The sequence below is a fragment of the Denticeps clupeoides genome, chromosome 9, assembly GCF_900700375.1.
Source record: "Denticeps clupeoides chromosome 9, fDenClu1.1, whole genome shotgun sequence".
NCBI lineage: Eukaryota > Metazoa > Chordata > Actinopteri > Clupeiformes > Denticipitidae > Denticeps > Denticeps clupeoides.
The window spans coordinates 20698369-20723272 of NC_041715.1; the positions used below are offsets into that span (position 1 = coordinate 20698369).

General features: G+C 42.5%; 2 protein-coding genes and 1 pseudogene across 2 annotated transcripts; 2 read left to right on the forward strand and 1 right to left on the reverse strand.

The window, feature by feature from the left end:
• Positions 1–2629: 2629 nt before the first annotated feature.
• Positions 2630–14693, reverse strand: fhl2a (four and a half LIM domains 2a). The gene is made up of 6 exons (XM_028990816.1): positions 14671–14693; positions 12348–12513; positions 9411–9585; positions 6075–6244; positions 3359–3545; positions 2630–3277 (listed from the first exon to the last, which is right to left on the reverse strand). The coding sequence occupies exons 2-6, from the start codon at positions 12501–12503 to the stop codon at positions 3126–3128; spliced, it is 840 nt and encodes a 279-aa protein (XP_028846649.1). The 5' UTR covers positions 12504–12513; positions 14671–14693; the 3' UTR covers positions 2630–3125.
• Positions 14694–16732: 2039 nt separating this feature from the next.
• LOC114796899 (histone H1-like) lies at positions 16733–17271 on the forward strand (annotated as a pseudogene).
• Positions 17272–18009: 738 nt separating this feature from the next.
• On the forward strand, positions 18010–18406 carry LOC114796524 (histone H2A-like). Its single transcript, XM_028990756.1, has one exon. It carries the CDS (start codon positions 18029–18031, stop codon positions 18404–18406), a length of 378 nt encoding a protein of 125 aa, XP_028846589.1. The 5' UTR covers positions 18010–18028.
• Positions 18407–24904: the final 6498 nt, after the last annotated feature.

The following is a 24904-nucleotide window of genomic DNA, read 5'->3' on the forward strand; positions in this document are numbered from 1 at the left end:
TTGTGGGGAGTAAGGGCTGCAGAGGGAGAGGGCAACAGGGAACCTCTGCATGGCCAGAGCGGCATCTAATAACCAGCTCACAAAGTAAAACACAATGCTGAAGTAGCTCCTTATTGGAGTTGTCAGTTCCACCTTAAATACTGCGACTGTTTAGTTCAGCGAGGCTTACAACCAGGAAATCCATTTCAGAAAAAATGTTTATATAGTTATCATTTCTGTGCCCACTCATCATCCTGTACTATTAGAAATGGTATCAAGTGTTACCTGTCTGGCCAGCACTACAGGGAGTGCAGAATTATTAGACAAATGAGTATTTTGTCCACATCATCCTCTTCATGCATGTTGTCTTACTACCAATTAAGCATATTAGGTGATGTGCATCTCTGTAATGAGAAGGGGTGTGGTCTAATGACATCAACACCCTATAATTAGGTGTGCATAATTATTAGGCAACTTCCTTTCCTTTGGCAAAATGGGTCAAAAGAAGGACTTGACAGGCTCAGAAAAGTCAAAAATAGTGAGATATCTTGCAGAGGGATGCAGCACTCTTAAAATTGCAAAGCTTCTGAAGCGTGATCATCGAACAATCAAGCATTTCATTCAAAATAGTCAACAGGGTCGCAAGAAGCGTCTGGAAAAACCAAGGCGCAAAATAACTGCCCATGAACTCAGAAAAGTCAAGCGTGCAGCTGCCAAGATGCCACTTGCCACCAGTTTGGCCATATTTCAGAGCTGCAACATCACTGGAGTGCCCAAAAGCACAAGGTGTGCAATACTCAGAGACATGGCCAAGGTAAGAAAGGCTGAAAGACGACCACCACTGAACAAGACACACAAGCTGAAACGTCAAGACTGGGCCAAGAAATATCTCAAGACTGATTTTTCTAAGGTTTTATGGACTGATGAAATGAGAGTGAGTCTGGATGGGCCAGATGGATGGGCCTGTGGCTGGATTGGTAAAGGGCAGAGAGCTCCAGTCCGACTCAGACGCCAGCAAGGTGGAGGTGGAGTACTGGTTTGGGCTGGTATAATCAATATGAGCTTGTGGGGCCTTTTCGGGTTGAGGATGGAGTCAAGCTCAACTCCCAGTCCTACTGCCAGTTTCTGGAAGACACCTTCCTCAAGCAGTGGTACAAGAAGTCTGCATCCTTCAAGAAAAACATGATTTTCATGCAGGACAATGCTCCATCACACGTGTCCAAGTACTCCACAGCATGGCTGGCAAGAAAGGGTATAAAAGAAGAAAAACTAATGACATGGCCTCCTTGTTCACCTGATCTGAACCCCATTAAGAACCTGTGGTCCATCATCAAATGTGAGATTTACAAGGAGGGAAAACAGTACACCTCTCTGAACAGTGGCTGTGGTTGCTGCTGCACGCAATGTTGATGGTGAACAGATCAAAACACTGACAGAATCCATGGATGGCAGGCTTTTGAGTGTCCTTGCAAAGAAAGGTGGCTATATTGGTCGCTGATTTGTTTTTGAATGTCAGAAATGTATATTTGTGAATGTGGAGATGTTATATTGGTTTCACTGCTAAAAATAAATAATTGAAATGGGTATATATTAGTTTTTTTGTTAAGTTGCCTAATAATTATGCACAGTAATAGTCACCTGCACACACAGATATTCCCCTAAAATAGCTCAAAATAAAAACAAACTAAAAACTACTTCCAAAAACATTCAGCTTTGATATTAATGAGTTTTTTGGGGGTTCATTGAGAACATGGTTGTTCAATAATAAAATTATTCCTCAAAAATACAACTTGCCTAATAATTCTGCACTCCCTGTAATTTCACTGAGAAATTTCACATGGTAACTGTGCATTATATTGAGGAATGGCAAAATCCTACAGTTTAAAAGCTTTGGGCTCCTGAAAATGCACTTGTTAAGGGTAAACTAGGATGTGTACAAATATCAAGTAATACCTTCCTGACCCAAAACATTTTTCATTGTAAAATTGACCCTGGAACTTTGCTCAAGTACACATAGGTTTATGATGAATATGGAGATTTCCATGTAAAATAAATAGTATTGCAGCCTGTAGTGTTTAAGATGGAACAGACCATTCGAATAAGGAGCTAAATTCTGCATCATTGTGTACTCAAAATCCCATCACACCCAGATATGTGGGAAGTGAGTCTGATGTTCTCGGTGCGCCTGCACATGTGTCTAAAGGGGCTGATTCCAAATAAAACACATTTATTTATTTGTAATATTGCTGATCCAAGCTCATTATGTCACAATGATTTTTTCCTGGGTTGTGCAAAATATCCGGAAAAAAATACAAACCGAATCTGCACACTAAAATGTCTACTTCGGGTTGGAGGATGGGTGTTGATACTGGAGTGCAAAATTAACACGGATGGGAGATAGACAAGAAAGGCACAAAGCCTCACATATCTTTACCTGATTAAGTTCAGTATGGTTACGAGTATGTTTTTTGGATAATAGGCAGGTGTCTTACCCGCTAGCCTACTACCACCCTTACAAAAAGTCAATATTGTTTAAGTATAAGGTGCACAATAGCTAAAACAATGATGATTTCAGAAAGCCAAGAAAATTCTAATGTTAAATGAAATGTGGTGTTTTGTTCTTGACACAAGGTTGCAGTCTAATACACAATTTAAATTGTCATTCAAACGCCTTTATTATGAGTTACGTATATATAGCAGAAGCTTAAGTGAAACCAGTGATGAGAAAATGACAGTGAATTAGTGATGATGTCATTGATACACATGGACACCTCGGTCAAGCCTTTATTCCATTGTTTTGGTTACTTGGGCCAGAAATCTAGCTCTTCCTTGGGTGACTGTTTTCTATTCAAAGGGATGGAGTGAGTCAGAAAGGGACCCCATCCATGCAAGATGTGTCCGAGTATGGTTGGTGTTAAATAATCCAGTAGAGAGATTATTGGCATTAGCAAGATTATTTAGCAAAAGGGAAATATGACAGCAAATTATAGTAAATTATGTCATGATTATATTTACCAGTTTCAAGTATATTTTTAACCTGTTCCCAACCTAACTGCGCATGTATGATTATACAATATATGTTTTGTAGGCTTTTCAAGCAGCATGGATATGCATAGACATCTGAGATGACTGAATCCACATTTTCTCTAAATGTTTTTGCTACACTCAGGGCAGAAAATGTCTTCACAGTCTGTCAGGAATCCCTGCCCAACCAGAGACACTGAGCATTTTTTGCAGTTGAAGCAGTCAATGTGCCACTGGCGCTCCTCAAAGGAGATGTACTTGCTGCCTCCAAGACCTGTATGAGAATTTCAGAACATTTACTCAAAGAGGGCCACAAAGCCGGTTAAGGTAATGGGTTAGAATTGGGCCTTCCTACCACTAATTGGGGTGGAGCAGGACACACACTTCTTGGAATACAAATTGCAGAAGCAGTTAAGGCAGAAGGCAAAACCATCACGGGAGGTGAAGCGTTGACCAGCCAGCTGCTGCTTGCAGTGGGTGCACAAGAAGCAATACTTATGCCAGGGCTGGTTGTGGTAGGTCACACCTCCAGTAATGATGGCCTGAGGAATGGACAAAACATGAAGAACATAAGAACACATTGCTTTTGGCACAAATGTAAATGTAAACACACACATTGAGCGCACTTGGAGAGAGCAGACATAAACATTCCCGTTTCCAAGATGTTGCCTTCAGCTTTTAGCTTGCAAATGATTCCATATTGCATTTGGATGAATAGGACTTGAATTATGTCACCCTTTATTCTCCATTATTTAAGGCTAAACTAATTCAGTTCAGCTTACCACTGCAAGCATGAAATTGATCAACAAAACCTTTTTTTTTTTTTATTCTTGGACCATGGTCTTAAACGTTTGAGTTTCAATGCAATCTGATCTTTATTTATCACTTTCTTCTGTTTCAAATTTTTGCATTTTCAATGTCTACTTACAAGCTGATTATGGTCCACTAGCATGAAATACCAATACTTGTCATTTTAAGACAGGTATTAAGATTTTGTACGGGAGTGTAACATTGCAAAATGGAATGAACAGCATGGTTTAGTATTGTACTGGGTTCCTTTCACTGCTTGCTGTGCTGGGACCATGTTTCCATTAGGTGGCCTGTGAATAGCTATTGATGTATATTATTCCTTTTTAATTGGACTCTGATATGACCAAGCTGCCGCTCAAAGGAACGAAGGAAGGTGGAATGAATGGAAGCTGTTAGTAAGGTAATCTATCTCCTTTTTTCAATGTTGGTGTCAATATGCCATCAGGGGGATGCGATTTATTCATTTTTAGCCTGGCCCTGTAACCCATCAGCTACAGTTATACATATGTAGTTCAAAAGTGGAGTTAAATTTAAATTATTTTCCATGAACATTGTAATTGTTCCTGGATGAAGTCAAGAACACGACCTGACGACAAACCAGGCTACAAAGAACTCATTGGAAAAAAAACCCAGGGGTGCCCAAGAGGGGACTAAACCCCAGAGCACCAAGTTGGACCGGAGGCAGATTAGATGTCCTGCAGCTTCCATGACTTCACTGTGGAAGCAGTTCGACGAGGACGTCGATCAAATTCTGGAGCAAAGGTAAAGGGAGAGGCTGACCGGAAACTCCAAGCGATGACAATGATTATTGCCAGTATTGCAGCAATGAGCAAAGGAAATACATTCACTAAGAATCAGAGAGCTGTGAAGGTCCACAACATCAGAAAGGAGATGAAAGCTCTGAAGACCCAGTACAAGGTGGCAGGAAAAGAATAACAAATTGGCCGAAGGACACTTTTCGTTTTGTGTGCACCATGTGCTGTGCTGTTTTTCACAATGACAGTCACTTCACTTTCATTCATGGATGACCTCACAGTCATGATAAGGATCCACCGGCAGGGACTGATTCTAAGTCTTGAGAAATTGATGCAGTGCGGCCAGATGCGTTTCAAACCTGCCAAATCAAGATCCATGGTGCTGAAGAGAGTAAAGGTGGGGGACAAGTTTTGGTTCCAACAATCCAACAATCCACAGAAGCCAGTTTGGGCAAGGTTTTTGACAGCTCTCTGAGAGACACAACTGGGCCACTGTTGCACTTGACATATATCCAAGCATTCTACCATATTCAGCCTAATTTAATGTTTCTTGGACAGGTGTGAAATTTACCTGAGGGTCACCTGCTGATGGTCAGTGCTGAAGTTACAGGGATTGCAAAAAGGACCAATATCATTACTGTGAACATTTACTTGCAACTGTGGACCATGTGGTCCAACCACTACACTGCACTGTCCAAAGATACCCATTACCAAATACCCATTACGAGCTCACACTATCCTGGAAAATGATGTACCCTCTACATCACTGATTCACTTCTTCCCAAGGCCTCTTCCATTCTTCACAGGAGTTTTGGCACAGATATTCGTTGTATTGCTTAAGTGTCAAAGTGTCAACTGCAAAGGCTGAAACCCATTGAGACTGTATGTGTTTTGGCTACATAAGAAAAATTTTGATATTTATGTAATATAATGTGCTATTTAATTTATAAAATATTTTTTGCAAAGATATACATGGTTCTAAGCTCCGTGAAAGTGAAGTGATTGTCATTGTGAGACACTGCAGCACGGCACACGGTGACACTACAAAATGTGTCCTCTGCTTTTAACCATTACCCTTGGTGAGCAGTGGGCAGCCATGACAGGTGCCTGGGGAGCAGTGTGTGGGGACGGTGCTTTGCTCAGTGGCACCTCAGTGGCCCCTTTATGAACCTTCTGATTACGGAGCCACTTCCTTAACCACTAGACCACCACTGCCCCCTGCTGGGGACTACATATTCAGTTGCTTAACCTCCAACCTAACTTCCAACCAAAACTCCAAACGTGCCACACATACAACAATAGCAACTAATACTGGATAGTACTGCAGCAACTACAAGAAATCCTATCTATGATGTGGCCCTATCCATTAAAATGCCTGAACACAGACCCAGACTTCATGGCTAGAGCACCTAAGATGGGCTCAAACTCGGGCTGTTGTTTCCTTCACATTATGCAGTAAACATGAAATCACCCAATGATTTGCTCTTTGTGTTAAAATGTCTTTACCTTTTTGCAGTTCGCACACTGCAGGGCAAATTGCTTCTCATAACAGGGCAGACAGTAGTTGCTGTTATCTTTGGGGATGAAGGTCTTAGTGCCAATAAGCTGCTGACACATCTTACAGGTAAAGCATGTTTCATGCCAGTTGTTACCCTTGTGCTCCATCTTCCGGGTGCCTGGAAAGAGGAGACATTTTATAAATATATTACCCACAGATCAAGGAAATCAATCTGACTCAGACCTGTCCTGGCATTCACAAAGCACAAATATCTCCAACACACAATGTAGGCTAAACACGCATGGTTGAATATGTACACAGATCCATCAAAGACCATTTGGCAAATATTTGCACACGAAAGGGGTTGAATGTAATGGTAATTAAAAGCAAGCTGACACTGCTGACAACACGTGTTTATTCTTCCTCACACCTTTCCCACTCGGCTACTTGTGGTGTGTCAGTGATTGTGGTGCGTCAGTGATTAACTGACACACCACAGCACCAATTGCACACAATGAAACTTCTCCTCTGCATTTAACCCATCACCCTTAACGAGCAGTGAAAGTGAAGTGATTGTCACATGTGATACACAGCAGCACAGCACACGTGTACACAGTGAAATTTGTCCTCTGCATTTAACCCATCACCCTGAGTGAGCAGTGGGCAGCCATGACAGGGGAGCAGTGTGTGGGGACGGTGTGTTACATCCTTGGAGGTATGCTCCCACGTGTTCTGTGTGGCTGGCTGTGTTTTTGTGTCCTGTCTCTTTTAGGTTGACTTCAAGGGAGGAGTTGAAGCCTACCAGCTCTACCTACCATCTGCCTATTGGTCACCTCCACCTATATAAAGAGACTTCGGATGATGTTCTGGAGGTCCCCAGGGTCTGCTAGGCACTTACTCTTTCGGGAGGTCCCCAGGGTCCACGGAGATCTGCAAGGAGCTCCGTTGGGGATCTCATTCGTGTGTCTTGTTGCTTTGTGTGATAGACCCTTTGTTGTTAGCCTGTTAGCTTTATGTGCCCTTTTTGTTAACTTGTGCGTGTTTGAGTTATCCCTGCTGGACCACCCCTTCTTTTAGGCTCTTTTGATGTTGGTTAGCTGTCATGAGTCCACTGTTTTATTGTACCTGTTAGCACCCTGTAAATGAAAGCACTGTTTGTATGCTTTGTTTGTGTGTGTAACAGTGGTCCTCTTCCTCTCCACACCCTTGTTGTGTTTCTGAGACCCCTACACCTAGGAATGTGACAGGTGCTTTTGCTTAGTGGCACCTCAGTGGCACCTTGGCGGATCGGGATTCGAACCGGCAACCTTCTGATTACGGGGCCGCTTCCTTAACCGCTAGGCCACCACTGCCCAGTGGCCAGTGGACAGCATGAAAGCAGTGGAGCAGTGTCTGGGGGGGGGGGGGGGGGGGGGGGGGGGGGGGGGGGGGGATACCTTAATCAAGGGGACCTCAGTGTCACCTTGGTGGTCCGGGATTTGAACCTGTAACCTGATTATGGATCACTACTGGTGTCCTGCCAGGAGGGTATTGTGCGACAAAGTCACACTCAGTGGCAAAGTCTGTGTTGACGTCTTGTTTGGCACAAAAACAAAAGTTGGGAACCTGGCTAGAACACTGAATGATGTACATATTTTGCAATTCCACTGTTAAATGTCTGCACATGATCACAAAGACAACTTCTGTTAGAAATGTTTTGAATCTTAGAGGAACACTCCTCATTAATAACAGAAATAGTCTCATTGGCCACATTGAATTTGAGAAATTGAGAGCTTGAATGTTCTTTATTTGTTAATCATGTCCTTGTTGCTTCCATTTAGACACTGGAATGATCCCTGGCACAAACAATGAAGTCAAACAAGAGCTGGTTCTTTAAAAAGCTCATGCTGCCAAAAAAGAGATGGTGGCCTCCTTTCAACCCATTTTTGTCACGAAAACTTGTACAGCCCCACTCCCCACTTTTGGAGACATTACAGATGGTAGAGAATTCAGGCAGAGAAGCCTAAGTGCGGATGAGCAGGAGTGATGATATTATGTGATGACAATGTTTTTCAGGACTCACAGTCCACCCAAATGGAGCAACTGATACAAGTACTACTGGTGACACAAGGGACCTCACCAGGAAATGAATGCAAACCTGTTGCAACAGCAAATAAGGGCCAATTAACTAAATGAACATGAGCTGCATCAGGTGGTTAGGTCAAAAGCTTGGGTGGCAGAGTACATTCCCAAACTGTCAAGGAAAGCCCTTATAACCGTTTAAGACGTAGAAGGAAGAGATGGCCTGAATGGCTTGACCAAATTCAGCATAGCTCAACACTTCCATGATTGGACTTCCATGACAACATGGAAGCGACCATTTTTGTTGTTGGTAGATCATTTTAACTTGGTCATTTTAAAAGTAGCTTGCAATCAAAAACATGTCTGTCACAGGGGGAATTCGATGACGTACTTGCAGACATACTTTGGACGTGGGGATAAGCCGTCGTACCGGGAAAGGACACTGGGCGAGCGGGGCAGGAGGACCGGGGACGCCTGGCTGGCGAGGAATGAGGAAGCAATGGACGCGCTGCAACGCAGCAGGGAGTCAGTTCGGGACCTTTGGGAAGGACCGGGGCAGAGGAGAACCGGAAGACGGCGGGTTTCAGGATGGTCCGGGATCTTGGACTGGACGGGAGTAGGTCTTGGGCGGCAGGAAGGTAGGGGAGCCCGTCTTAACCGATGGGTCAGGTATGTTCAAGGTCAGGGGCAGGTAGAGGTTGTAGCCAGGAAGTTCCGGTAGGGGTTCCTTTCGTGGTTTCCAGGGGGTCAGGCAATTCTCGAAGTCGTGGGCAGGCGAAGGTCGTATTTCAGGAAGGTACAATTATCATAGGTCGGGGGTGAGAGAGCTAGCGTCTCTGCCGAGTAAACTCATACAAAGAGCGGGCGTATCTCCTTGGGGTTACCTCACTTTTATACTTGCCACCGCCCGCCTCCATTTCCTCTTCCGGGTCGTCGTCTCCCAGGCTGGTGAGGCGCCCTCTAGCGGGCTGGAGGCGCATTGGCCATGACAATGTCGTTTAATTTTTGAAATTATCCAATCATTTCTTTGTTAGTGGCCAAATTTACAAATAAGAAGGGATCAAATAATTCTTTCCTGTATATGATTAAGAAATTTCCTCACAATTGTCACTATTGCTACATTTCTGTATTATATTTTATTTTTCCATTTTGTTTTGTACACTTGATATTTTTAGCCTTATCAAATTTTTTCTTATATTTCAGACCTTTTAAAACATATAGCTTTATCTGGCATTTAGTCTTAATCCAAATGACTGTATGAGGTGTTTAAAATGGTCCCTTACCAGGCATAATGGTCTTATTGCACTCATGGCACTTGGAGGAGTACGCATTGGAGAAGCACTCTGTACACATCACATGATCATCCTTGGTCATGAAGGGTTTATTCACCAGGGAATGCTGGCATTGGAAGCACTGGAAACATTCTTCATGCCAGTGGCAGTGTTTGTAGGATAGGTCCTGAAAAAGGTAGCGGGAGAGAAAGTCAGAAAATTTGAGTCCTGCTTGTTAATGCATATTTGATTATCTGAGATAAGAAAAGATAAGATAAGATAAGATGATCCTTTATTAGTCCCACAAGTGAGAAATTTACATTGTCATGGCAAGAAGTGGACAGTACAAATAAGAACAGCAGAAAACAATAACACAGACACTATGTCGACTGTATAATATAAAAGTTCAATGTACAAATAAGCAAATGGGTGAGAGAACTACAAATTACCTTCCTCTTTATGATGGAAATAAACAAATATGCCAAAAGAGTTAAAAGATATTAGCAAAAGTATTTTGCGTTATGTGCAAATATAAAGTCAAGTCTGAGCCTAAAGTTCTAAAATAAACCCTTCACCTGTTGTTTTTTCCTTTTGAATCGGTCTTAGTGGTCCCCTGATACTGTATATGAAATCTCTTTCCAAAATTTTTTTTTCAAAGACATTTTTTCAAATGTCTCGAGAGTTTACAGCCAATCACATCAACTGATGTTTGTTGAAGCATGGGAAACGGGAGGAAACCTTTACCCAACCATCTGAGCTGCCGTTCTCTGAATGCTGAAGCAGAATGGCCAAAAACATTCTTTACACCTATTTCCTTTTAGCAAAATTTCCACGCAACTTAGCCTTCTGTGATTTATTTATTGCTGCGGCACATTGTTTTCTATGACTTCTATGTATCATGTTCTATGTTCTGTCTACGTGGGAGGGGTTTTCAAGTAAGAATTTCATTGTGCTCTGTACGCTGTACATATGACAATTAACTTCTATGTCAACCTTTTCTAGCCACTGCAGGACCATAGACAGGCTAGAGGAACTCATATTAATTTTAAATAATCTCACAAAGTGACATTTTCATTATAGGGGACCTTTAAAACCTACTACTGCTTATGCTGAAAGTAAGAACCAAATTGCGTTTTAAACATTTAAGTTTGAAATTTAACTTATGCATGCAGTTCCAGTACAATAAATCTATAGTGTGTACTGTAGTGGGCTCCCACAGTAGCATCTCTAATACATTGAAAAGGCTGTTCCTCTCAATGCATACTGTGTGGATGGAGCAATCTTTAGAGGCAAAGCAACCAGAAACTGGATGACTGCTCTCTGCTGGATGACTCTCGACTGCTGTGTTTATTCTCAAGTTAAAGTGCAATGGGTCCATACAGTCGTGGACAAAAGTTTTGAGAATGACACAATTACTGGTTTTCAGAAAGTTTGCTGCTCCTGTTTGTATTTTGGAGTATTTGCAAATACTCCAGAATGTTATGAAGAGTGATCAGATGAATTGAAATTTCCCTCATTGCATGAAATAGAATTAAACTGGATGAGTGGATCCTTTAAAAGGAGGGTGATGCTTGAAATTATTGTTCTTCCTCTGTTAACCATAGATACCTGCAAGGAAACACGTGCAGTCATCATTGTGTTGCATATCAGATCATCCAAAACTTCACAGAGAGAAGTTCAAGTGTTGTGAAGAAGGCTTCAGAGTGCCCAAGATAGTCCAACTAGCGCCAGGACCATCTCCTAAAGATTATTCAGCTGCGGGAATGGGGTGCCACCAGTGCAGAGCTTGCACAGGAATGGCAGCAGGCAGGTGTGACTTTTGGCCTGAACTTTTGGAGGACAGACTGACATTCTGCATAATGTACAGGGATTGTGTAACAAACTGGCATTGGGGAGCATGGGGACAGATTATCCCTTTTACCTCAATCCGGCTCATTAGTGTCTGCTTTGCAGCCGGCTTCTCTTTCTTTTTCTTCTCCTACCCACAATTCTGTGTTTTACACCTAGTGCATCACATGGGTCACATGTCATTTTGGACCATTACAATTGGACTGTTGAGGATTGAGGTAAGTCATTTTCTCTGATGAAGACCCTTTCACAGCCATGAATACATCCTCCGAAAGCAGCGTCTCCCATCCACCCAAGATCAGTTTGGTGAACTACTTTGCTAGGGGATCAAAACATCAAAATCTTGGGTCTATGGCCAGAAAACTCCCTGGAACTTAATCCATATGAGAACAAACTCCAAGCACTGATTGTGAAGGAATGGGTTGCCATAATTCAGGATTTGGCCCAGAAGTTGATTGACAGCCTGCTAGGCTTAATTGCAGAGGTCTTGGGAAAAAAAGGCTAACACTTCAAATATTAACTCTTTGCATAAACTTGATGTAATTGTCAATAGAAGCCTTTGAAACTTACAAAAATGATTGTAATTATACTTCAATAAAGCACAAGAACAACTGACAAAACAATATAAAAACACTTTATCAGCAAACTTGTGTCATTCTCAAAACTTCTGGCCACAACGGTACACTAAAAAAATCCATAGTAACAGTAAATCAACGTAAAAAAAACAACAACAAAAAAACATATTATCTAACAGTATTGCATTGTGTAAATTACAGTAAAACAGTAGTTTGGCAAACATTTTTGTACAGTGTAAAATAATGTTATTACTATTAAATTAACTGTGTCACATTTGGGGTACAATGTTGTGTAAGTGGGTAGTTATGCACAGTTCCTGTTTGGGTGTGTTGTTCTGATGCCTATTAATAGGTTGTATGTATAATATGTTTTGTATTTATGGAATGTATGGTATGTGCAGTCCCGTTCTGTAATCACTTTCTCACTGTATATTTTACAGTAATGTTCAGGATGCTACAGCTGCCACTTTTTACTGTAAACTATTTTTTACAGTGTGGGACTAAGGGATGATGGGATGTGTGTTACCTTGCTGCTGAAGCTAATGAGCTTCATGCAGTTCTCACAGGTGTTGGAGAACAGGCTGTCATAGCACTTGATGCAGAAGGCGTCGTCATCTCTTAGTATGTAATTATTCCCTAGCAAAGAATCCTTACAGGAATGACACTCATCGTGCTCTGTCATCTTGAAAAGACTTCATAAGAGGAAACAAATAAACAGAAATTGTAGTGCATATGGTTACAATAACTTCAGGTGAAATAAACATTTCGATTTATTAATATGAATTTTTCTTTTTAGTACACAATGCTTGTTCATTGGATTGCCCAAACCACACCAGGGCAGTGGTGGACCGGGGCAGTGGTGGCCTAGCGGTTAAAGAAGTGGCCCAATAAACAGAAGGTTGCCAGTTCGAATCCCTGGCTCCCTGGGTGCCTGTCATGGCAGCCCAATGCTTACTAAGGGTGATGGGTCAAAAGCAGAGGACACATTTCGTTGGGTGCACCGTGTGCTGTGCTGCAGTGTTTCACTTTCTCTTTCACACTTCTTATATAGGACGCTGGCAGTTGTTGCAGATCGAAGGTGGTTGGTCAAACCAGGTTATTTTTAAACATTTAGAAAGAAAAAAGCCAAGGGGGTAAAAGATTACCATAAGATTTGTGTTTTTGAACAGTAGAGTGATTCCTAACCAGTCAAAAGTTTGGACACACCTACTCTGTGGAAGTTATGACCACTAAATTGGAGCCATTTGGAAGAATCCAATGCAAAAAACATATTTATTTATTTGTTTATTTATTTATTTATTTTTGTAGCAGGAGAAAGTGAAAATCATTTCAGTTACATTTACATTTCTATTTTTGGCCTTTATCAGACACCCATAGTTACAGGGACAGTCCCCCTGGTGACACTTAGGGTTAAGTGTCTTGCTCAGGGACACAGCATAGTGCGTGTGATTCGAATCTGGGTTTTATGGTTCACAGGGGAGTGTCTTACCCACTAGGCTATTACAACCCTCTGTTTACCTTCATGGCTGCTTTGTTCAGTATTGTAATCATCAAAAGCCTCATTAACATGATCAGATAACGATAACGATAAGAAAGTGCTGAGCATAAACCTTCAGGACTTGTTGGAAACTGTCCCCGTTGTCTAACTTGGTGGTGGAGAGAAGACAAGAGTGTAAAATGCTGCCATCAGGGCAAAAGTTCCCTGCTTTAGATAGAGACAAATCTTCAACTTTTGCCTTGTTTGGTATTGTTTTGTTTATTTAATAAAAAAAGCACAACAGACGTAGGTGATAAATGGCTACGCATATGGCCAAATGAGAATACAATACATCATGCCACTTGAACTTCATGATTTATTACACTTCTGACTTGATGGAAATGACAAAAATGTCCGCTCTTTATATAAATTGTTAACTACAATTATCTCTTTATCTTTTAGTCACTGAGTTATACAGATTATGGAAATAAATATTTCCCTGGTAATGGGTTCATGAATTGCTCTTGTGTTTTGGCCACAGTTCCTTCTAGAGGAATGCGGAAGTAGGTGATTCCTGGACATAAAAAGGGCAAACAACAGTACCCTTTTGTTTCCTTTATCATTCAAGTATCACCATGTTGTGCCTAATGCATATCGGTTTAATGAACCTTTAAAGAAAAAGATGTTACATTTAATAATAATCTCATGACCCTAACACGTCTTTTTATTTCATTTTTGTTTTTTTTGTGATAAACAAAGAGTGTTTACATTTTCAGAGTGAAGATAGTTTGACACAAATGAACTAAATAACTGAATATACACATACAGATGGGGGGGGGGGGGGGGGGGGGGGGGGATGTGAGCCAGCTGTCCACCTAAAATTCACCAGCTTTTTAGAGGGGAACAACAAATAAATTTGTGTACTTTGTCACTCAGGTTCTGGTTCCTACCCCTTTGCAGCAAAAGGAAGAAAGGTTTAATAAAAAGGGTTTTGAATATTTTTAATATGAAATGAATAGTAGTAACATCTGTTGGTGCCATTCATCTAGTCTGTTAATTCCCAAGACCTATTTAACTCAGTAAAAATATTTAATATTTAAACACTCTTTGTTTTTCACACATTTTGTTAAATACAAAATGTAATAAAATGACCTGTTAGGGTCATGAGATTGTTATTAAATGGAACATCCTTTCCTTAAAAGGTTCCTATTTACAATGCAACCAGCACACAGTCTCTGAATATCCATACTATCTAATGTACAGCATGAGACCAGCAGCAAAACATCCAACAAATGAATAGTTTACTTACCAGACACTTATGCTGTTTATGATGTATTTCTAAATGTGGTAGCATGCACAATGAAAAACTCACCCTCTCTCTTTGTGACTTGCTGATGAATCTCCCTGGACTGAGCTTCGGGGTTCTATTTTAAGGGATCTTGTAAATCCTTATTAGATTAAAATTATGGAGTCTGCTTGTCAGGCTGCTGTGTTTTGGAACAATCACTCTTTATCCAGATACACCTTAAATATGCTACAAAGTTTAACAGAAATTATCTATATAGAATTTTTGCTGCTAAAATGCACATTAATATCTCCTATATACGTGACACCAAATACATTTAAAGATTGTGGTTTCACATTTTCCGCCAATTAAGATTGTTTGGATGTAGACTTGAAGCTGTCTTAGCACAGTAAAATACACAGTAAAATTTTACTAAATTACAAACTAACTAGAAACCAGGATTGTAAAGGGTCTGTCTGGGCATTGGCCACAGAAGCAGGCATTTCTAATAAAGTGGCTAGATTGCGGTTGTGCTGTAGGGCAGGGTTGCTAAGGATTCATGCAAGTGTATATGTATTTTGTATAGAGTTTGTGTCCAAATGAATAAACTTTGATAAAAACATTCTCTTTTCATTTTTAAGCATTATTGGTAAGCATGATTTATAACAACCAGGTCTTATGTTGTGAAATACAACTTTATATGAACTGAGTCAACAGATACCAAAAGAGAAGACAATGGAAAGTTTAAAAACAATTACATTTATTGTACATATAATAATAATAATAATGTTTATATTTCATACATCGGAATATCAAAATGTTTTACAAAGAATTCAACTCAATATAATGGGAACAGTCAGAAAAAAAAAACAGTAAAACAAGTATTATAAGAAGAAATTCAACAACAAAATAATATGTTTAGAGTGTATTACGCAGACAGATCAGCTCATCCACCGGCACATCATGCCAATTTCATAATTCAATTTCATGTGTGTATTGCTTTTTCCAACAGATGTTTTCACAAAGCAGCTTTATCTGATAGAGGATTCAGTCCCCTATAGGTCGGCCTTTCTCTTGATTTGTGTGCATGTGGCACAAACTGGAAAAAAATTAATGGAAGTCTATGTAAAAAGAGGGATCCATAATGAATCTGTTTAACATGTCGAGGGTCTCCCAGAGGCGAGATCTGAGTTGTTGCTAAATTGGCATGCAATACATTCCTATGGAAATTGCATAACAGCTTTGCCAGGCTAATTCAAAAATCTTATAAAACTAATTATAACATGCCGGCCAAGCGCTGAAAGAAGAACCATTAAATTCTCTTAATGGTAGAATTAAACTAAGAAAACTGAGCGGGGATTCAGCCCTGTGTGCTTTATACCCAAAATTTCGAGGCAATATGAATTATCAGCACAGCCCGCGAAGAGACTGGAGGCTCCTGACACACACATGCACACACACCCTGCTGCGCAAAATAATAAGTCCAATCAAGGCAACTCATATACCAAACTGTCCTGACAAGATCTAAAAGTCAACTTTGTTGCACATTGAACTGTGTGGTCACCACTTGTGGTGTATCTAGAAAAGAATTTAAGATAGATCCTTTTTGGGGTTAAAATCTGGTACCACTTGTGTATGTGTACTTTCACAAGGGTGCTTTTGGTTTATTATATCTGGGGGAATTAATTCTTCTGAAAAATTCTACTCTATGATCTGTGTGCTTAAATCCCTTCACTTTCAGTCACATATTGTCTGTTCATACAACTCCAGACTGCGTTGTACATGGCTTCGAAAGACACCTTTCTCAGGCCTTGATGTCAGCATTATGCCCATAAACCCTGTGATTGTTTAGTCTCAGACGCTAAATGCACAATAAAAAACATTCAAAAAACATTCAATTCAATAAATTGTATAGAAACCATAAACAAAGAAACCTTAAGAAAGATTAAGGCTCAGCAGGAGAACCCATCCTCCTTTGGACACCACTGGAATACCCTGGTAGTTCATGTCAGGCCATATGGATTGTGGGAAAGTGAGAAGGAAGCAGGTGTCCAGGTTCATCTGACAGGAATACACACACACATATTATATATTTGACTTGTATCTTCTTTATCAGCATTGATCAGCAGAAGTAAAGTATGAAGCTCTGATGACGTGTCGGGATGTGACATCTTCCTCTGTGCTTCACCGCGTCACTGCAGCTCCTCTTCCTCGGTCCCTTGCGCTCTCCTTCAACTCAGCTGACGAGCGGTCGGTGGGCGAGGACCAGTGACAACAGCCTGTCTACAGTCCGCGGCCGACATCTTCATTCCAACACATATAAAGGTCAAAATTTAGACCAAGGGGACTCTGATGCAGACCAAGGGCACCGGCGCATCGGGCTCCTTCAAGCTGAACAAGAAGCAGGCGGAGCCCAAGAAGAAGCCCGGCAGCAAGAATGCGGCTCCAAAGGCGCAGAAGGCGGCCGCGAAGAAGCCCGCCGCGGTCAAGAAGCCCAAGAAGGTCGCGGCCAATAACCCCGCCGCCAAGAAGTTGCTCAAGAAAGTCAAGAAGCCTGTGGCAGATGCCAAGAAGACGGCGACCAAGAGTCCCAAGGAAGCAGCCAAGAAGCCCGCCGCAGCCAAGAGCCCAAAAAAGGCGAAGGCCGCCACACCCAAGAGCAGCAAGCCGAAGAAGGTGGAAAAATAAGAAGTAAAAACCTGCTGCTTTTTTACTCAAAAATGTTGTTTTAAGAGCCACACACTGATTTCCAGAAAAGGCGCGTCTGTTCGACCCCCCACACATAATCATGACTAAATAAGATGTGAAGCTTCATTATTCTCCCCGCACGACAAATACATCCATAAATCTAGATATAGAACGTCGTTTTCATAGCTGCCCACGCCACCATGTCCCCATGTGGTGACAGTTTGTGAAGGAGGGGACAGTCATGCAGATCATGCAGCTGTAGCGCAACGCGTTACTGCCATTTTTCTTACCTCTGAAGTAAAACTGAATACCAAACTAGTACGAAAACACGTCTCATGTCTTATCGCCTCGCAGAAGGAGAGTTTTCCACATTGACGGAGCTTCTAAATATCAAGTGATTATAGTAAATAAGATTATTTCTCCACTCAAACTATGTATGAATTACTTCAATGATTAAAATATTTCAAGATAAACACAATTTGTGTGGTAGTGGTAGTTGCTCCAGGGAGACTGTCCCTGTAACTACTGATTGTAAGTCGCTCTGGATAAGGGCGTCTGATAAATGCAGGAACTGTAAATATAAAACTCATTTTGGAACGAAAAGCGCGGTCAAATGTGCGAATGAAAGGGGGCGGGCCTTCACACAGGATTGGCCGAAACTTTGAGCCAATCAGGACACTGAGCTGTTTCCTATAAGAAGAGCTCCGCGTGGTCCAGCGTTACTTTGTTTCCTGAACGAACATCGTAGAACGACAAGATGAGCGGACGAGGCAAGACCGGCGGTAAAGCGCGCGCTAAGGCGAAGACCCGCTCTTCCAGAGCCGGCCTGCAGTTTCCTGTGGGCCGTGTGCACAGGCTGCTGCGGAAAGGGAACTACGCGGAGCGCGTTGGTGCCGGCGCTCCTGTTTACTTGGCCGCGGTGCTCGAGTACCTGACCGCTGAGATCCTGGAGTTGGCTGGGAACGCGGCCCGCGACAACAAGAAGACCCGCATCATCCCGCGTCACCTGCAGCTCGCTGTGCGCAACGACGAGGAGCTCAACAAGCTGCTGGGCGGCGTGACCATCGCTCAGGGCGGCGTCCTGCCCAACATCCAGGCCGTGCTGCTGCCCAAGAAGACCGAGAAGGCCAAATAAAGCGCCGGAACTTCCAACGCGCATCAAAGGCTCTTTTAAGAGCCACACACTTTCTTCCAAAAACGCAACTTCCGCCTTTTAGTATCCAGCTTTTTATTTACTAGAACTAGGAACACCGACAAAGGCTTCAAATAAGTCAGAATGCAGCTACACAAGTCCCACAAGCACTTGCGGCATTCGGCTGATTTGCATACACAGGCCTCGTCAGAAGATACGTTTATAATATTGATTTATAATAATAATGATTATAATAAATATTCAGTGGAGAAGTGGGTGTGCCATCCTATATTTATTACAGTTGTGGCATTTATCAGACGCCCTTTACAGAGTGCCTTCTGAGCTGAAGTGACAGGGACATTCCCCCTGGTTGTAAGTGTGTTGCCATTGGTGGCCTAGCGGTTAAGGAAGCAGCCCCATAATCAGAAGGTTGCCCGTTCAAATCCTGATCCCAAGGTGCCACTGAACAAAGCATCGTCCCCACATGCTACTCCCTGGGCGCCTGTCATAGCTGCCCACTGCTCTCTCAGGGTGATGGGTTAAATGGAGAGGACACATTTCACTGTCTGCACTGTGTGCTGTGCTGCAGTGTTTCACAAGTGACAATCACTTCACTTTTTTTTTTTTACTTTACTAGGCTACTTCCATCCCATCCTTCTCACGCTCTTCTGTTGTGTGTCATAATAAAAGTGGAGGGAAACACATGTTAAAGTTTAAACACTGCATACATTGGCTGCATACATTGTGGCGGGGGATTTTAATCACTCCAATTTGAAGATAGTATTCCCTAAATTTCATAAAAACATTCTCGGTCACACCAGAGGAAACAAAACCCTGGATCAAGTTTACACAAACATGGCTGAAGCCTATGCTGTGACCCTCCTCCCCCACTTCGGACAATCAGATCACCTTTCTTTGTTTCTCACCATCAGTAGTGATGATGAAGCCATCAGTGAGGACCATCAAAGTGTGGCCAGCGGGGGCTGATATCACACTCCAGGACAGGTTCCAACACACAGACTGGAGTATGTTTGCTTCACAGGCCACCTGTGGCTCTCACACGGACATCGACATCTACACCTCCTCTGTTCTGAACTACATTAACACCACCATAGACACGGTTACTACTCAGAAACAGATCACCACATACCCTAATCAGAAGCCTTGGATGAACAAGGAGGTGCGTCTCCTGCTGAAGACACGCAACAATGCCTTCAGATTGGGTGATGCACAGGCCTACAGCATTTCCAGGGCAAATCTGAAGAGGGGCATCAAAAAGACCAAGCACTGCTACAAACTAAAGCTAGAGGAGTACTTCTCCAATGCTGATCCTCGACGCTTGTGGCAGGGCATTCAGGCCATTACAGACTATAAACCCAGCAACTCAGCCCCCACAACTACAAATATCCTCTTTCTGAATGAGCTTAACGACTTTTATGCTCGCTTTGAAAGAGACAACAAGCAACCTGCTGTCAGGATCTCCTCCTCTACCGACCACTCGCCCATCATACTCACCTCCTCAGATGTTTGCACTGCACTGAGCCGGATCAACGCGCGCAGGGCTGCCGGACCAGACGGCATCCCGGGGCGCGTACTTAGAGCATGTGCAGAGCAGCTCGCTGGTGTATTCACAGACATTTTTAACATGTCCCTCGCCCAAGCAGCTGTTCCAACATGCCTCAAATCCACCTCCATTGTACCAGTGCCAAAACATTCTAGCCCAACATGCCTGAATGACTACCGCCCTATAGCACTTACACCCATAATCATGAAGTGCTTCGAGCGGTTAGTCCTGGCACATCTGAGGGACTTTCTCCCACCAACTCTGGACCCACACCAGTTTGCGTACCATAGCAATAGGAGCACAGAGGATGCAGTCTCCATAGCACTGCACTCTGTACTCACACACCTGGACAAGCAAAACACATATGCACGGATGCTGTTTGTTGATTTCAGCTCAGCATTTAACACTGTCATCCCCTCTAAGTTAATCTCTAAACTTAGAGCCCTGGACATTAACACCTCACTTTGCAACTGGATTATGGACTTTCTGACCAGTAGACCACAGCATGTAAGGTCAGGCCACATCTGTTCCACTACTGTCATGCTCAGCACTGGTGTACCACAGGGCTGTGTGCTGAGCCCCTTCCTCTACTCCCTCTTCATCCATGACTGCCGACCTATGTATGGATTATTTAGTTTGCAGATGACACCACGGTGATAGGTCTCATCGACAATAAAGATGAGACTGCCTACAGGAAAGAGGTCCAGCATCTGGCCACTTGGTGCACAGAAAATAATCTTCTCCTAAACACCACCAAGACCAAGGAGTTCATTGTGGACTTCAGGAGGGAGAGAAGAGGCTCGCATGATCCCATCCACATCAGCCCGGTCCTTCGGCCACTTTATTAGGAATACCTGGTAGCTAACATGCTAATTTTTCCATATCTTACCGTGTATAACTATGTATGTGACCAACAAAAATTTGAATTTGAATTTCACCAAATTTAACGTGAAGAGTCTTGACCACGCCCTGTTAGCATTTTTGATGTTATCATGCTAGCACTAGCATGCTAACATGCTAATTTTTCAACATGTTCTAAACATCACGAAATTTAATGTGACACATATTCGCCACGCGCTGTTACCATTTTCCATGTTAGCATGCTAATATATACACAAACACACACACATTGAGTTAGAAAATGTCTACCATTATTGTAGAGTTGACCAGTTCAATTAAACATTAGAAGCGCGGTAGCTTTTTTGTCCCGGATAAAATATGATGCGTGAAGTGAGAATATAACCCGTGTTCCATGAGCAATCAAGGACCAATCAGCCCTGCCACTTTCCTCTAGGTCTGCCCAGGATCCCCGCCAGGAGTCTGACATGAGTAAGGACATACTGTTTGGATGTCAATGGAAGGCTTCTCTGGGGTGCAAGCGTGGGAGCTTCCTGGTGATGTTTCGTATGCCTCCAGACATGGCGTCTACCTGGCGGATGGATAAGCGCATGCTGGGAGATGCAGTAGTTATTCGGGAGGAAGATTTAGTTAAGATGATTTACTACTCTGTCTGATTTCAGGTTGTATGTTGATGTGTTGTTGATGCAGGTGTCAGGACCAATGTTCTTCTGCCTCGGTATGGCGGAGCGACTGCTGCAGACCCCTGTCATGACTCCTTTGGATGGCTGCACATACCTGGGCATGGACTCCTGATACTCTACTCAAAATCTCCCTGCTCACTGTTTGATTCCATTTTCTGCTTTTCTGCCAAAAAGCGATGAGAACCACACTTTTACGCTCTTTTACAGTCCTATTTACTGAAAAATTGTTGCCTGGCAGATTTCACTTTTTTGGACATCCTGATGTGCCTGTGTGTGGAGCGGAGTGAGACACTGTGAGCAACGAGAGGCCAGGCTGCAGTTCTCCAGTTAGCCCACAGGGGGCAGCAGTTAGGAGTGCCAGGGCTGTGTTGTGTCTATGGACTTTTGCTGTATGCTGTTAAGTAGTTATGGAAACGTGAACAGCTCTGCCATATGTCAAAGAATTTAAGATTTATTAGACATGATTGGAATGCACAGTAGCATGTTTTTTTGTCTCCTGAGGACATGTAGAGGGTGGTTTCTGATGGTGGAGACGCTCTGTCCCACCTGGATGCCCGATTTTTTCCAGTCTTCCGTCTAGCGCTGGGGCTGGAGGGGGTGAGGTGGCTCTTGGGGGGCGCTGGTGAACTGGAGGGGGACCTGGTGATACTTGAAGGAGGTTCTGTCACTTACTGAGGAGGAAGGAGGTGTTCTTCAGATCGGCATGGAGGAGGGCAGCTGGTGATTTGAGAGACTACAATGACCAGCTCCTGAACACACCGGACTCAAGTAGTTATGGACCTATATATATATTTTAATCTATTAATTTAAACGACCTGGATAAAAGGTACATTAACAAAGTAAGTGTGATGTGTCGTGTTTTACTAGTTAATTTTACTCAGACTAATGCGTGTTGCAACAGAAGCAGGTTCTCCTCAGTTCTCTCTGGAACAACAACAATATGCTGTTCTGCACCTCAGGATCATCTTATTTATTTACTAAGACGGTCTAGTGTGGCAGCTGGAGTCAGGCTGCTGTCATTTGCTGGAGATGACATTTAGTCTCTCGTGTCTGAGAAGAAAGCATAACATGTACATTTACGGCATTTGGCAGATGCCCTTGTCCAGAGCGACTTACAACGTGCTTAAGTTACCATCGATGAAGAGATCAATTCTGGTTCGCTAGGACCCCAACTATGAATACATCTTTTATTCACTCTGTTGTTGATTCTGTACACAAGTTCGACAACAAGAAAATTACAATTTAATCTAAATATTCTTTAAAGAGGAAGGTCTTGAGCTGCCGTTTGAAGGTGCTCAGTGACTGAGCTGTTCTGACCTCGAGGGGAAGGTCATTCCACCACCGAGGGGCCAAGACGGAGAAGAGTCTAGATGAATGTCTTCCTTTTACCTTCAGAGATGGAGGGACCAGGCGAGCATAAAGTTGCTAAATAGGGTGGTAGTAGCCTAGTGGGTAACACACTCACCTATGAACCAGAAGACCCGGGTTCAAATCACACTTACTACCATTGTGTCCCTGAGCAAGACACTTAACCCTAAGTTGCTCCAGGGAGACTGTCCCTGTAAATACTGATTGTAAGTCGCTCTGGATAAGGGCATCTGATAAATGCCATAAATGTAAATGTAAATGTAAATATTCAAACCATCATTTCTCATTATCACTATAAATCTAAATCCCAGCATGATCTGGCCACACAAAATGGCCAGTGAGTGGCATGGCGGTCTGAGGAGCAGCACAGCTGCCAATCCTGTCTGGGCCACCGCCAATGCTGGCTCAGCAGGTGAGGGGTCAAGAGGTCACTGACTTAGTTAACATAATGACATACATGTATGGCCATTTTCCATGGACCAGCCATCATACTACTAAAATTATGTACATTTATCAGGTATTATCATTATAACATGGACTAATGTGACAAACAGGCTCAGTGACAGACTATGATAAAATACAAATGACAACTTTTTTTTATTGTTACTGAATGTTCCATCTCAGAACTTTTCTATTATGTGATTTAATAGCCTGCTAAAAGGATGGATGCTGGAAAGGTGGCACGTGGATTTTTCAGATAAATCTTCTGTTGAATCCCACCACAGTTGCCGCAAATATTGCTGGACACCTAATGGAGCCCGCATGGATCTGAGATTCACCCAGAAAACAGTAAAGTTTGGTGGCAGAAAAATCATGGTCTGGGGTTACATCCAGTATCGGGGTGTGCGAGAGATCTGCAGGGTGGAAGGCAACATCAATAGTCTGAAATACCAAGAAATCTCAGCTACCTTTTATATTCCCAACCATAAAAGAGGCCAAATTCTGCAGCAGGATGGTGCTCCATCACATACTTCCATCTCCACATCACAGTTCCTCAAGGTGAAGTTCAAGATGATCCAGAATTGGCCAGCCAAGTCACCAGACATGAACATCATTGAGCATGTGTGGGGTAGGATGAAAAAGGAAGCATGGAAGACGAAACCAAAGAATATTGATGAACTCTGGGAGGCATGCGAGATTGCTTTCTCTGCTACCATCAATAAATTGTATGAATCCTTGCCAAACTGCATGGTTTGATGCATGTCATTGATATGTCGTTTCCTACATCTGTATGTGTAGGGTGGTAGTAGCCTAGTGGGTAACACACTCGCCTATGAACCACTTACTACCATTGTGTCCCTGAGCAAGACACTTAACCCTAAGTTGCTCCAGGGGGGGACTGTCCCTGTAACTACTGATTGTCGCTCTGGATAAGGGCGTCTGATAAATGCTGTAAATGTAAATGTAAATGTAAATGTGTGTATCGCCACCTGCTGGTACAGCGAGTAATTCGCACATGTGGATTTTACTGGCGAGGTAGGAATGAGACAAAAATGCACAAATGCAGAGTCACAAATGTGACGCGATCCACAAATCCACAGAAAATGATACACAACTATAGAAAGCACGTTTTACGTATACAAAACTCAGCATTTTTCTGGATATGATTTTATGCCACACAAATAAAATGCTTATTTGCAGATATGTCACGCGATCCACAAATGCCCAGGAAATAATGCACAAAATATTTTACTATATAAAATGCAAAAAATACATATTTATGGATAAATAAATATTTGTGAATGTCAACATTTATTTGTGGATTGTCTTCTGTGAGTTACAAATAATTAAGTCCAATAAAAGCTTCTACAATTGTGCTACAATATTGACCGCACCATGCAGCCTTCAACAAAACGTTAATGCTCCAGCTCCACCATAAGGCCAAACATGGTGTTTTGTTTATTTTTATATATATTTTTTTTCCAGGAAAACGATTTCATTATTCTTAAATGTAGTGTTTGCACAATCTTCTGTAAATCTTATGAACAAACACACACACACACACACACACACACACACAGAGGTCAT

Bases quoted from the DNA above. Each gene is read 5' to 3' on its own strand.
- fhl2a (XM_028990816.1), bottom strand. From the start codon at position 12,503: ATGACAGAGCACGATGAGTGTCATTCCTGTAAGGATTCTTTGCTAGGG. The intron at 9,586-12,347 runs GTAACACACATC...TACCTTTTTCAG, and splicing joins TCATTAGCTTCAGCAGCAAG to GACCTATCCTACAAACACTG. The intron at 3,278-3,358 runs GTAGGAAGGCCC...ATTCTCATACAG, and splicing joins CTGCTCCACCCCAATTAGTG to GTCTTGGAGGCAGCAAGTAC.
- LOC114796524 (XM_028990756.1), top strand. From the start codon at position 18,029: ATGAGCGGACGAGGCAAGACCGGCGGTAAAGCGCGCGCTAAGGCGAAG.